Source organism: Phodopus roborovskii, unplaced genomic scaffold, assembly GCF_943737965.1.
Source record: "Phodopus roborovskii unplaced genomic scaffold, PHOROB, whole genome shotgun sequence".
Lineage (NCBI taxonomy): Eukaryota > Metazoa > Chordata > Mammalia > Rodentia > Cricetidae > Phodopus > Phodopus roborovskii.
In genome coordinates, this window is record NW_026126484.1 from 710,612 (window position 1) to 723,116 (window position 12,505).

At 38.8% G+C, this 12,505-nt stretch overlaps 2 protein-coding genes across 2 annotated transcripts; both read left to right on the top strand.

Annotated features, from left to right (window-relative positions):
* Window positions 1-3,047: 3,047 nt before the first annotated feature.
* Window positions 3,048-4,001, top strand: LOC127229539 (putative olfactory receptor 2W6). Its single transcript, XM_051194621.1, has one exon. It carries the CDS (start codon window positions 3,048-3,050, stop codon window positions 3,999-4,001), a length of 954 nt encoding a protein of 317 aa, XP_051050578.1.
* Window positions 4,002-11,184: 7,183 nt separating this feature from the next.
* Window positions 11,185-12,138, top strand: LOC127229567 (olfactory receptor 11). Its single transcript, XM_051194648.1, has one exon. The coding sequence runs from the start codon at window positions 11,194-11,196 to the stop codon at window positions 12,136-12,138; it is 945 nt and encodes a 314-aa protein (XP_051050605.1). The 5' UTR covers window positions 11,185-11,193.
* Window positions 12,139-12,505: the final 367 nt, after the last annotated feature.

A 12,505-nucleotide genomic window follows, 5' to 3' on the forward strand; every position in this document is an offset into this window, starting at 1 on the left:
ACTTCCAAGTCCCAGGAAAGAGAAAGAGCTGTGGACATGGCATTTCTGAGGGCGCTGCTAAATTTGGTAAGTTATTGATCCTGTGAACTGGGTCTATAAATTACTAATGATTACCAATGATCTTATGTTTGAGAACCTCAGGCTGTAGTCATATCAGTCTAAATTTGATATGCTTATTTCCAGAGGCTTTATTATTATTAAAATTATGGTTAAATATAATCTATTCTATGTAGGAACTGGGGAAAGATTTGTGAGTGCCTTTGTGGAGTTCTTCTCCCCAAAATGAATTTAGAAAACATTTTTTAAAAAAGACTATGTAAAGTTTAAATTATCTGGTCAGGGATCCAGAAATTACAAAACAGGTAAGTGTTTGTCCCGGTTTTCAAAATGATAGGAAAGCATTTAAATTCTGAAAATGGCAAACGGCTACTGAAGCTAAATAGCTGATGGAGTGTCCCTTGTGGGGGAATGGCTTTGTTGCTGTTTGAAGTCACTTACTTAGGTTCAAGTGAGGGTAGATATCCACATGTTTAAAACAAAATAAACGCCATTCTTTACTTAGAGGTAAGGAAGCAATCTTGCCCAAGGGGAGGGTGGTGAAGATCAGAAGCAACTGAGCCAAAGAATCAGAATAGGACACTGATGACTACAATCACACTTGAGTGATCCTGGGCTGATTTAAAAAGATGGAAAAGGAAAGGACCAGGGTTTATGTTCTGTTTTTATAATCAATACACACTCATCCGGACACACAAATGTTGTAAGAGCAAAGTTATTGTCAATCACAGTCACTCCCTCCAGATACCTAAGGCTTCATTAGGCTTATTCTGAGTAATGCTGGGTGCAGGGTGCTCAGTACTAACACATCAGACAAATTTGATTGTGTTTCTCATTTCCTGGCCCAAAATACGGGGTTTTTGTTTGTTTGTTTGTTTGTTTTGTTTTGTTTTGGGGTTTTGTTGTTGTTGTTTCTTTGCCACAATAGCTGCTTGCCTTGCTGAATTTATAAACAAGGCTCTTAAAATTTGATGTAATAAATCAAAACACATGAGATGAAGTCTCAAAATCACAGCACACATTTTGTTGTGTGCTTATTTAGTGTGATCATTATGCTCCTTAAGTTTATGGCTAGAGTCCTTATGGACAGGATGACTATGAGATAAAACTGCAGGTGATCTAGTATGTACTAGCCATAAGGGACAAGACTGGTGTTTTTGATTGTTCTCTTGGCCTCAGTGAGTTAATTAATACAGTTAATCACATGGCTGATCTCTTGGGAAGACTGAGAAAATAAGGTGAGCTAGACTACATGCAATAGTTAACATTAGTACTTGGTTCAAAACAGCTAAGTGTTATTAGCTCCATTATCATTTAAATAATCTATAACTCATAATTTATTTTGTTGTATTTTAAGATGTTTAAAAATGCAAAAAGAATTTACAAAGACTAACAGAAAAAAAATACTCACATTCTACCATTCAGAGCTAACTGCTATTCCCCTTATGGTCACACTTTTGCTATATAGGAAATAGTAAACACTCCAAATCCTAGAGTTTGATGTTCTCTTCATCAGGTGGTATTCCCTCCACCTCCAGTTCATCTGCAATTTTCTAAGTTTCCATTTTACAAGAGGAAGCTAATCACAAGCATTGACTACCAGCTACCAAGGACTACCTAGAGATTATTGAAATTAGCACACCCACCCATTACAAATGGAGAAATTCATTGCAGCCTTTACTAGAATAACTTTGATAGTGTGTTAATGTTTAATGAACAAAATATTTTTGTGCTCTGATGTACCCAAGAGATATATTTGCTTCTAATAAAAGTCACTATCCTATTGCCTTTTACTAAATGCTTAGGAATTTACTAAATGCTTAGGAATTAGCCATATATACATATCACACAGAACATTTGCCCTAAAACATAAAACCACTGCCAAAAACTGAGAATGTGAAATGCTATGGAAGTTACAAAATCTTTAAGTGCTGTGAAATTGGGACTATAAATTCTTATGTTTTTGGTTGTGAGCCTAGCCGTTAATGGCTGAGCCATCTCTCCAGCCCGGGACTATAAATTCTTAAGAAGCAAGGTACACTGTAACAATAAAGCATAAAAGGAAGAAAAAAATGCTAAGAAGATGCTCTGTATTCATTCCACTGGAAAAAGCTCGGGGGCTTTATTGTCCTTTTAATCTTTGTAGAAAGACTTTCCCAATGTTAGAAAAGTGACTCATTTCCAGGGATAAAACACACTTTAGTGATTAGTGATGTAAGCCATAACAATATCACAGAGGTGTATACAGTAGGCAGGGCAGAGAATGTTATTATCGTGTCTGACATAGAACATTAGGGTCATTTTACAGTCAGCAGAATGGATAGGCCCAGCAGATATACATGAGAATAATGCCAAGATAAGATTCTTTCCTACATTTTGTTGGATCACTTCTACCCTCATGGTTTTGGCTTGGATTCTTGATTTCTCAGGAGTGATGATAAAGTTTTCAGAATGGCATTTCACCCAACAGGAAGTCCATGTCCCTGATCTAGGAAGAAGTCCCTATTATCCCCACAGGGCACAGGCTACAAGGACTAATAGTTATTTCCGCATTATTAAAAGTGATGGAAATTTTTGACTGTTGACCTTTGTAAAAGAATCATCCTTTTTTGGGAGATGGGTTTTTACATAGCCTCCAACTCACTGGCCTTGAACACCCGTTCTACTCCTGTCTGCCTCTGAAGTACAAGGTTACAGATACACATCACCATGCCTGGCATCACTCACCTTTTTAAAGGTAGTATTTTACAGCCTGCTACTGAAAGAGTGTGATTAAAAATGGTGACAAATAATCGCAAGTTGGAGCTTTAAAAACTCAAATTTAATACTTTTCAGACCAGATGATGATTTCTATGGGTGCCTATTGAAACTTTAGGTCAAGCACCCAGCATTTCTGATAGGTTCCCACGGTACCAGTTTACCAGTCACTCTGTTTTCAGACAGTACATCTGTGATTCTCGCTGACCCTTGTCTTTCTCCTCCTAGGTAATATGTGGTCGCAGGTGATGGAAAAGGACAACAGGACCTCTTTTGAAGGCTTCATCCTGGTGGGCTTCTCTGACCGTCCTCACCTAGAGCTGATCCTCTTCGTGGTAGTTCTCTCCTTTTATCTGCTCACTCTTCTTGGCAACATGACCATCATCTTGCTTTCAGCCCTGGATTCTCGGCTGCACACACCCATGTATTTCTTTCTGGCCAATCTCTCATTCCTAGACATGTGTTTCACCACAGGCTCCATCCCACAGATGCTCTATAACCTTGGCGGTCCAGACAAGACCATCAGCTACGTGGGTTGCGCCATTCAGCTGTACTTTGTCTTAGCCTTGGGAGGGGTAGAGTGTGTACTCCTGGCTGTCATGGCATATGACCGTTATGCTGCTGTCTGCAAGCCCCTACACTACACAGTCATCATGCACCCTCGACTCTGTGGGCAGCTGGCTTCTGTGGCATGGTTGAGCGGCTTTAGCAATTCTCTCATCATGGCACCCCAGACACTGATGTTGCCCCGCTGTGGGCACAGAAGGGTGGACCACTTTCTCTGCGAGATGCCAGCGCTGATTGGCATGGCCTGTGTGGACACTATGGCCCTGGAGGCATTGGCTTTTGCCTTGGCGATTTTTATCATCTTGGCACCACTTATCCTCATCCTTATCTCCTATGGTTACATTGCCCGAGCGGTGCTTAGGATCAAGTCAGCTGCTGGGCGAAAGAAAGCTTTCAACACCTGCAGCTCCCACCTAATTGTTGTCTCTCTCTTCTATGGCACTATCATATATATGTACCTCCAACCTGCAAACACTTACTCCCAGGACCAGGGCAAGTTCCTCACTCTCTTCTACACCATTGTCACTCCTAGTGTTAACCCCCTGATCTATACTCTGAGAAACAAAGATGTCAAAGAGGCCATAAAGAAAGTGCTAGGGAAGGGGAGCATGGATGGATAGCAAGGAATGATCAAGTTTAGGATTTATACTTTTATCCATTTTCTTTATATACTGTTAGACCAAGGAATAATGGTCTAGGATTAGAGCCAAAAGGGACACTTAATGAGAAAGATAGCTTGAGGGAATATGATACCCCTCCTATATTGAAAACCACTGTGTCCTCTCAAGTTCCTCAAGTACATAACCACGCTTGGTTTATTCTGACTTGAATAAAACAATAATCTATCTTTGCAAAATACCAACTGGGCTTGCCATCACTACTTTAAAAAAATCTACAATGACTGTGGCTAGTAGGTCCTTAACAAATATGAAAAGAAAGATCTTAGAAATAATACAGAAGAAACACTTGTTATTTTCTAGAAAATTCTAATGTGTTTTTCTAGTGCCAAATGCCTACCCAAGAGCCAAAACAATTAGTTCATTTTTTATCTGGCTTTAATAACTCTAATACCAATATTGACTCACAGAGTCTGTATAGTTATCATGGTAATTAATTTGAGTATTTCACATTGTACCTAATTAAATATCCATCAGAAGCTCCAGTGTTTGAACAGCAGGTCCCCAACTGGTGGCACTGTGTTGTAAAGCTATGGAGCCTTGTGAGTAGAACTTCACTACAGGAAGTAGGTCACCCGAGTTTTATAGCCCTACCCCATTTCCTGCTTCCTGTTCTACAGACATGCAAACAGGTGAGGAGACCCAGCAACACCTTCTACAACCATGCTTTCTCTCCATGGTGGAGTATAAGCCAAAATAAACTATAAGCCAAATAAAGCCCTTCTTACATTGTCTTTTTTTTTTTTTAATTGACAATAAGGTCTTACTATGTGGCAATGAAGAAATTAAAAGACAGAGTGGATATTTCTATTGAAACACTGGTTTTATAAGCCCCCTAATGTAACTGCAGTTTAGTTTATTCCCCATGAGACATTTTGTCTTACCATGTTCTTCTCTAAAATATTTAATCACTCTACTAGATTAAAGGGACTAACAATATAAGAATTCATGAAAAGGCATTATTATATCTTATTAACATTCTTACAAACCAGGAGTTTATAGAATAACTTACAAAGTATATTACTTTGCCATTAGGAAGGGTAAATTTAAAAATGCCCTATCCTCTTATGAAAATTATAAAATAATCACTCAAAATAAAGTATAGAAGAAAAATGTTACCTTAATCTCTTTGCGTTTTTTCTTTCACTAATTGTGGGTCATCCTTACCAAATGATATTTTCAATAGCTAGGCATTTGGCTATAACAGTTATCAGGATTCTTCTGAGGAAGACATCAGAAAGTGCATTCCTACAAAGTTCTATATGATAGAGATGAGAAGGTAATGGGTCAGACACCTGAGAAGAATGTTCTCAGCAGAGGTAGCAATGTACCCAACCTTCTGATCAGGATGATGAGAAGGAGCCCAAAAGAGGGATGGAGAAGTAGGAGGAGATCAGGTTTAAGGGTCATCCTAGAAAGAAGATGTTTCCAGGAATAAAATGTGAGCAATGATGTAAAATATGGCTCAGTGGCCTAATGTGGTAGGACCTGAAAACCAACCCTTAGGTTTAGTCCTGTGAGACTCAGCAAACTAGCACAAGTGAGTGATTGCATGAACTCTGAGAAGACAATGTGGACAACAGAGGAAGAAACTCTGAGAGACAGAAGCTATGCTGAATCTTCTGTTTGAGGAAAAACTGTAAAGAAGAGTAGTGGAAAAGGGTAATGTAGGAAAGACTTGTAAGATAAAGAAGAGAATTTTTAATATGGAAGAAATCATAGTATGTTTACAAGATAAAAATAAAGGAAAGATCCAGTCACAAAATAATGACATAGAAAGGGAAGAAAATAACAAAAATGAAGACGTAAGTAGGCAAACAGGAAAAAGATCCAATAAATTAGAATGTTTGGCTTCAAATAGTGGCAAGAGTACACAGTGTAAAAAGGAAGGCTCCCGCCTAAGCATAGACGTGAGTGTTTGGGCTGATAAAATATGGGAGTTTGTGTGAGTTCTTTTCTGATGGTTTCTGTTCTCACCATGAAATAGAAATGAGAATGTGCAATTTTATTATAAACCTTTAGATATACTAGAATAGCAAAATAAAAATATTTAGAAAATGGTACTTGACAGTGTTAGAGAGACATGAGAGCAAAGGATTATCTGTGTGGTAACAGGTTACTAGAGCCAAGTATTATGACCCATACACACCTTGTTGACAATCATGGTAAAAAGAAAGCATAGAGCTTCTTTTTCAAAATATTGTGAATGGGAACAACATGGGAGCACATAAGCTTCAAAATACCCAATTCAGTCTACCAAAATGGGTCAGCAGGCAAAGATGCCTGCCACCAAACCTGAGTAACTTAGCTTAATCCCCAGTATTTTCATGGGAGAAGGAGAGAACTATTTCTCACTAATTGTCCTCTGGCATCCACATATATGAATGTAGTAGGATGCAACATATATAGACAGCATAGAAAATGTAGAAAACATTTACAATAGCATGTATTAAAGCCTCCAATTAAAAAGGAGAGGAGTGGATTATTTGAGTGGATGGCACACAAAAGATAACAACAATAACAAAACTAAAGAATAAAACATCTCTTGAGAGGAGACCCTGGGCTGAACTTCTTATCCTGTATTCTCTACTCCTGTCCATGCAAGTATATTTTCACTCTAACAAACATTGCTTCCTGATATTCTCTTTGTATCTGGATGAATTCTTCTCAATGAAATGAGAATACAGAAATTTTTATTTAGCATAGAGTATAACATATGTTTAGATCAATTGGATCACTATTACATAATTAATATTGTGTTATTTTTTAGGTCACTATTTTTTCACTCAAAAATATCGCACTTGAGTACTCTGACTCCTAGTAATTACAACTTTGTACATTTCCTATTGAACATAATACTCCATTCACCCATATTTTGTCATTACAAAACATTGCTTCACTAAAATGCTTGCTTTACCCCATCCTTACATACGAGTAACTCATTTTACAAGTTATATTTCCATGAGGAGGATTGCTGAGGTACTGGGTATGTGTTTTTAATATTGTTCTATTTACTTCTGGAAGCCCAGTAAACACAATTTGTTGAGTATTCTTTTCTCCTTCAGTAGCACCAATAATATGAAGACTGCTGAATACATTTTTTTATGTAGTAGATGTCATATTTTCTTGAATATTTAGAAAATTAAAACCTACTTAGGTAGATTTGAAATCTAAATTCCATATTAATATTTTTATCCCTTCACTAAAATTATTTGTACTTTCTGGAGGAATAAGACATACTTTTTAGATTTCTTGTACTTACTTGAAAAACTGATATGAGACTATATGTGAGAACATGTAAAGTAAATCTGGATTATAGAAGATTATTGAAATATACAAATAAGCTTGAGAAAACTGTCATAAACTTCATTGAATAAAGAGGTTTTAGAAACACATAAAGACAGCTGACCTGAACAAGGAGGAGCTAATGGCCCCCAGACTGATAGCTGGGAATCCAGCATGGGACTGACTCAGACCCCCCTGAATACGGGTCTCAGCTAGAAGGACTGAGCAATCTAAGGGACCTCAGACAGTGGAACCAGGATGTATTTCTTCCTGGTGCACAAAAGTACCTTGCAGACACATGCCCCATGGAGTGATACTGCCTTAACCTAGAGACAGGAGAGAAGTCCTAGTCCCTATTTCAAATGACCTGTCAGATCTATATGACCCCTCCAGGATGGCATTGCACTACATGTGGAATTGGGGTGGGGGGATGGTAGGGGAGGGTGGTCAGGGTGTATGTGAGGGGGCAGAGAGGGTAAGAGGAAGGGAAGGACAGAAGGAGGGAGAGGGAACTGGGATTGACATGTTAAAAAAAAAAAAAGAGAGAGAGATGGTTTAGCTAAGCCAACCTAAAGAAGGAAAGGAATTATGTAGTCATATAGCCTTCTATGAACTGAGGTAATAAAAACATGTTCAGAGGAAGCTAATTCGTGGATGTCCACTGTAAACATTTATCTCATTGATCTTAGATCCAGTTCCATAGGGAATCCACAAATTCCTACATTGATGGTGCAAACTTGAATCTTTGCTACATAGAGTATTTTAGTCCCAATCGTCATTCCCTTCTGTCTTGGACACAGTTGAGGAGAAATTCCCCAGGGAAAGAGCACTACAAAACAAATGTGAAGTTAAAATGAGGAGCTGGTTCAAGAGAACCCCACTGGGTATCATCATTGGTTATAATAAGGGTTACCATCCTTCTGAGCAAACCAGGGCACAGACAAGCACTGAGGAATCTCCCTGTAGCCACTTACTCTGCAGTCCTGATGGGAGGACTCTGAAAAGGACAGTGCGTGCTCACTCTGCAATGCAATGCCAGAAAATATGAGCTGCAGACAATCACAAGACTTTCTTATTCCCTTCTGATCTGAGTTACTCATGAATGAAGATCTCATAACTTGTTACCAAGAGTGGAATAAGGGACTGGAGCACAGTCCATCCCATCAGGCTGGTGTTGAGGAGCTGAGGAAGACATTATTGGATCTGCATACTTCTAATGAGTACATTTGGAATTCAGATGTCCTTGAGTTGGCACACAGACACAAACCGTAATGTCCCTTAGGTTCCAAGTGGGGTATGTAGAATACTTTTATCAAAACATTGTATAAAGCATATTGGAAAAAGACAATCTGGAATCCGGGGGACTGGACCCTTTATCTTATAAATTGATCACCAATACAGCATTTAGAAAAATTTGAGTCAGTTTTTGTTTCTTTGTTCTAATTACTTGCTGAAGTGAGGATCTGTTTATTCTCCAGGAAGTCAAACTCTGAAACACAGTATCCTTATGTCCTAATCTTTTGTTACCTACAGCTTATAAAGCACTGTCTGTGAACCTTCAAATTTACATTTGCCCAAAACTTTATCTTTGAAAATTGAGAAAAAGCTGCCAGGTTTGATAGTATTTAAAGCTAAATTATGATGTTGGATATAAAATTGCTCTCATCATTTATACCCCCAGTCTAGCTGGAAATGGGAAGTTCAGTCTAGTATTTAAAATTTTTTGAGCTTTATGTGTTGAGAAAGGCTTTCTCTGCAGATGCTGCCAACAGAACTCCACTCAGGAGCAGAGAAGTGGATTGTGTGTCCATTTACCTCTCAGTACCGACCGTGAACTCCACTGCAGGAGTTATCAGGTAGATACTATCAGCTGACTTCTGTGCTAGAATTTCAGAGACATGGGGTTCTGGGTTTGTTTCAGTTTTTAACAAGCCTTTCCATTTTCACACACTGATAATACTAACAATTCAAGATGCTTAAGCTTTCTCAGTACAAAAGGATCCTTCAGTTTTTACTCAGTCTCCTTTTATAATGGATTTAATCGAGATCACTAAGAGTTCGCAGAATGGCAAAACTTGACCCTGCAGTGAGAAAAGTTCAATATAACACTTAGATGCTCTGCTGTCTCCCCTCTGCATTGCCCTCAGCCCTTTATTTTTATGTCTCCCTGTCTTTCCCAGCAATGACCTGTCCCTGCATAGTGCTCTAACTACTGTGGATCATGGAGAAATATTCCCTGTGCTGTCAAATGCCACCAGACTGTCATTTCATAATGACAGGAGGATGCCCATTGCTTTTATAATCACCAATCTTAGTATATGTGAGAAGGTACCATCTCTTATCAATCAGAGCTTCTTGCAGAGTCTGGTTGGAACTGAGTTCTAGCAAATAAATGCCATATTGGGGACTTGTGTGTAATGGCTGCTGACACAGCACTTATGCCCATGTGAGGAGACACCTTTTGAGTAATATTTGAGGCTATGTCCCCTTCTGATATTATACTTAGTGAGAACCTCCAGCTTTCCATCTAAACAAGAACACTTCTAAGGAAGTGTGACTTTTATTACTGTAAGAATACGACAGCAGAATGAATTTTCAGTCCTTGGAGGGACTATGGAATAGGGTCACCTTAATTCTATGATCTTGGTAGCTTTCTAAAGTACTGGAACAACTTGGGAAATCTCAGAGTCGTTTCATCTCTCCTTACCCATCCGTATGTTCTGTTTCAGAATTCCTACCAGTGCCAATATTTTCCTTCCTTCTCCTCCTTTTCCCCTCATCTGTCCCTTGCCTTCCTATTTCCTGTTTAGTTATTGCTCCATTCTTAAACTGAGTAGTTTATTTACTTATTGTTTAGTTATTTTAGTGACTTGTATACCACCTCCCTGTCAGATGTATACCTGGTTAAAACAAACAAACAAACAAACAAACAACAACAACAAAAAACAACTTCCCATTCTGTGCACTGTCCCTTTACTGGAATGATGGTGCCTTTGCTGTACAGAAGCTTTTTTAGTTTCATGAGGTCACATCTATTATTTGTTCATCTTAATGTCTATACCAACAGAGTTTTATTCAGAAAGTCCTGCCCCATGCCATTGAGTTTAATCATGTTCTCTACCTTCTCCTCTATTTGCATATCAGATTTTATGTTCAAGTCCTGATACATTTGGACTTATGTTTTGCTCAGGGTGAGAGATCAAGATCAAGTTTCATTCTACATGTAGCTACCTAGTTTAGTTAAAGATGCTGTATTTTCTCCAACGTTTGCTATTGGTGTGTTTGTCAAAAACCTATGTGGCTATTAGTGGTGTGGGTGCCTGTGTGAGTCCTTGCTTCTATTCTGTTGGTCAGCATATCTGCTTTTATGAAACTGTCATGTTGTTTTTAACTATTAAATCTCTCTAATATAACTTGAGTTCTCCAGTAGTTTTTGACATTGACTGTGAAGGATGTGATAGGTATTATGTCTAAATCTTCCTACTAATACCTAGGGAGGAAGTACTAAAAACAAAAATTAACCCAATAGCAAAGAATCAGGGAATAATTTGCTTTTCGAAACTTAGCTTTCAGTTTAGATGTGTTGGTGTGAACACAGAAACTTTGGAAATACCTAGGTCACCAGTTCAATTGTAATTTCAACTATATTTGTGTATTATATGCAATACAAGTTACATAAATATCTTTGAACTGACAGTAAAGTAAGACTATGTAATTAAAACAGATAATAAACATGTGGTTATAATGAACTGTAAAAGCTAATAAGTAAATGTTAAATATACATGTTAATATGTGTGAATTGACTTCCTGCATCTTTATGTTTCAGGAAACCATAGTGAAAGCATTGATCATGATGAGCTGGGCAAATGAGAGCATCATAGAAGACTTTGTGCTCTTAGGTTTCTCAGATCAACCATGGCTGGAGTTTCCACTCTTTGTGGTCTTCTTGACTTCTTATATAGTGACCATCTTTGGAAATTTCAACATCATTCTGGTGTCCCGTTTGGACCCTAAACTCCACACTCCCATGTACTTCTTTTTGACTAATCTATCAGTCATAGATCTGTGTTACATCACATGCACAGTTCCACAAATGCTGGTCAATTTACGCAGTATTAGGAAAGTTATCAGTTATGGTGGCTGTGTAGTGCAGCTTTTCATGTTTCTGGCCTTGGGGGCTACCGAGTGTGTTCTGCTGCCTGTCATGTCCTTCGACAGGTTTGTAGCCATCTGTCGGCCTCTCCATTACTCAGTCATCATGCACCAGAGGCTCTGCCTCCAGTTGGCAGCTGTAGCCTGGATCATTGGCTTTGGAAATTCAGTGTGGCTGTCCATCCTAACGCTCCAGCTGCCACGCTGTGGCCACTATGTCATAGATCATTTTCTCTGTGAAGTGCCTGCAATGCTCAAGTTGTCTTGTGTTGATACAACTGCAAATGAGGTGGAACTATTCTTTGTTAGTGTGATCTTCCATTTGGTACCTCTGACACTCATCCTTATATCATATGCTTTCATTGCTCAAGCAATCTTGAAAATCCAATCTGCTGAGGGTCGACAAAAAGCATTTGGGACTTGTGGCTCCCATCTGATAGTGGTCTCACTGTTTTATGGTACAGCTATCTCCATGTATTTGCTACCACCTTCACCACACTCCAAGGACCCAAGGAATATGGTTTCCCTCTTCTATGGAATCATTGCCCCCATGCTGAACCCCCTAATCTATACACTTAGGAACAAAGAGGTGAAGGAAGCCTTTAAAAGGTTGATCAAGAGATTCTACCTAACCAAGAATTAAATGATATTGGAAAAAAAGCTAAAGGGCACCCAGGCTGCTCTCGCCTTCCTGTTATGGTGATGGAGAAATGGAGTCCCCTGACTGCAATGTGGCATATTTTCTCCCAGAGACTTGAACCCAAGCTAGGCCCATGAACTTTCCCTAGTGTTGATGAAGTTGTTTAGACTGTTCTTAAAAACACTGAGCATAGTCCTATCCCTGAGTCTAATTCTTTAAATCATCTTATTAACATCACATTGTACCTCTTTTACTGCATGGAAGACATGGAAGAACATACTTGTCTCACCATACCCTTGGCAGCCTGTGTAGCTCCTTCAAATCCTATATGGAAAAGGAACCCTGATAGTGGGCAGTTCTGTCCTCCTCC

Bases quoted from the DNA above. Each gene is read 5' to 3' on its own strand.
- LOC127229567 (XM_051194648.1), top strand. From the start codon at position 11,194: ATGATGAGCTGGGCAAATGAGAGCATCATAGAAGACTTTGTGCTCTTA.
- LOC127229539 (XM_051194621.1), top strand. From the start codon at position 3,048: ATGTGGTCGCAGGTGATGGAAAAGGACAACAGGACCTCTTTTGAAGGC.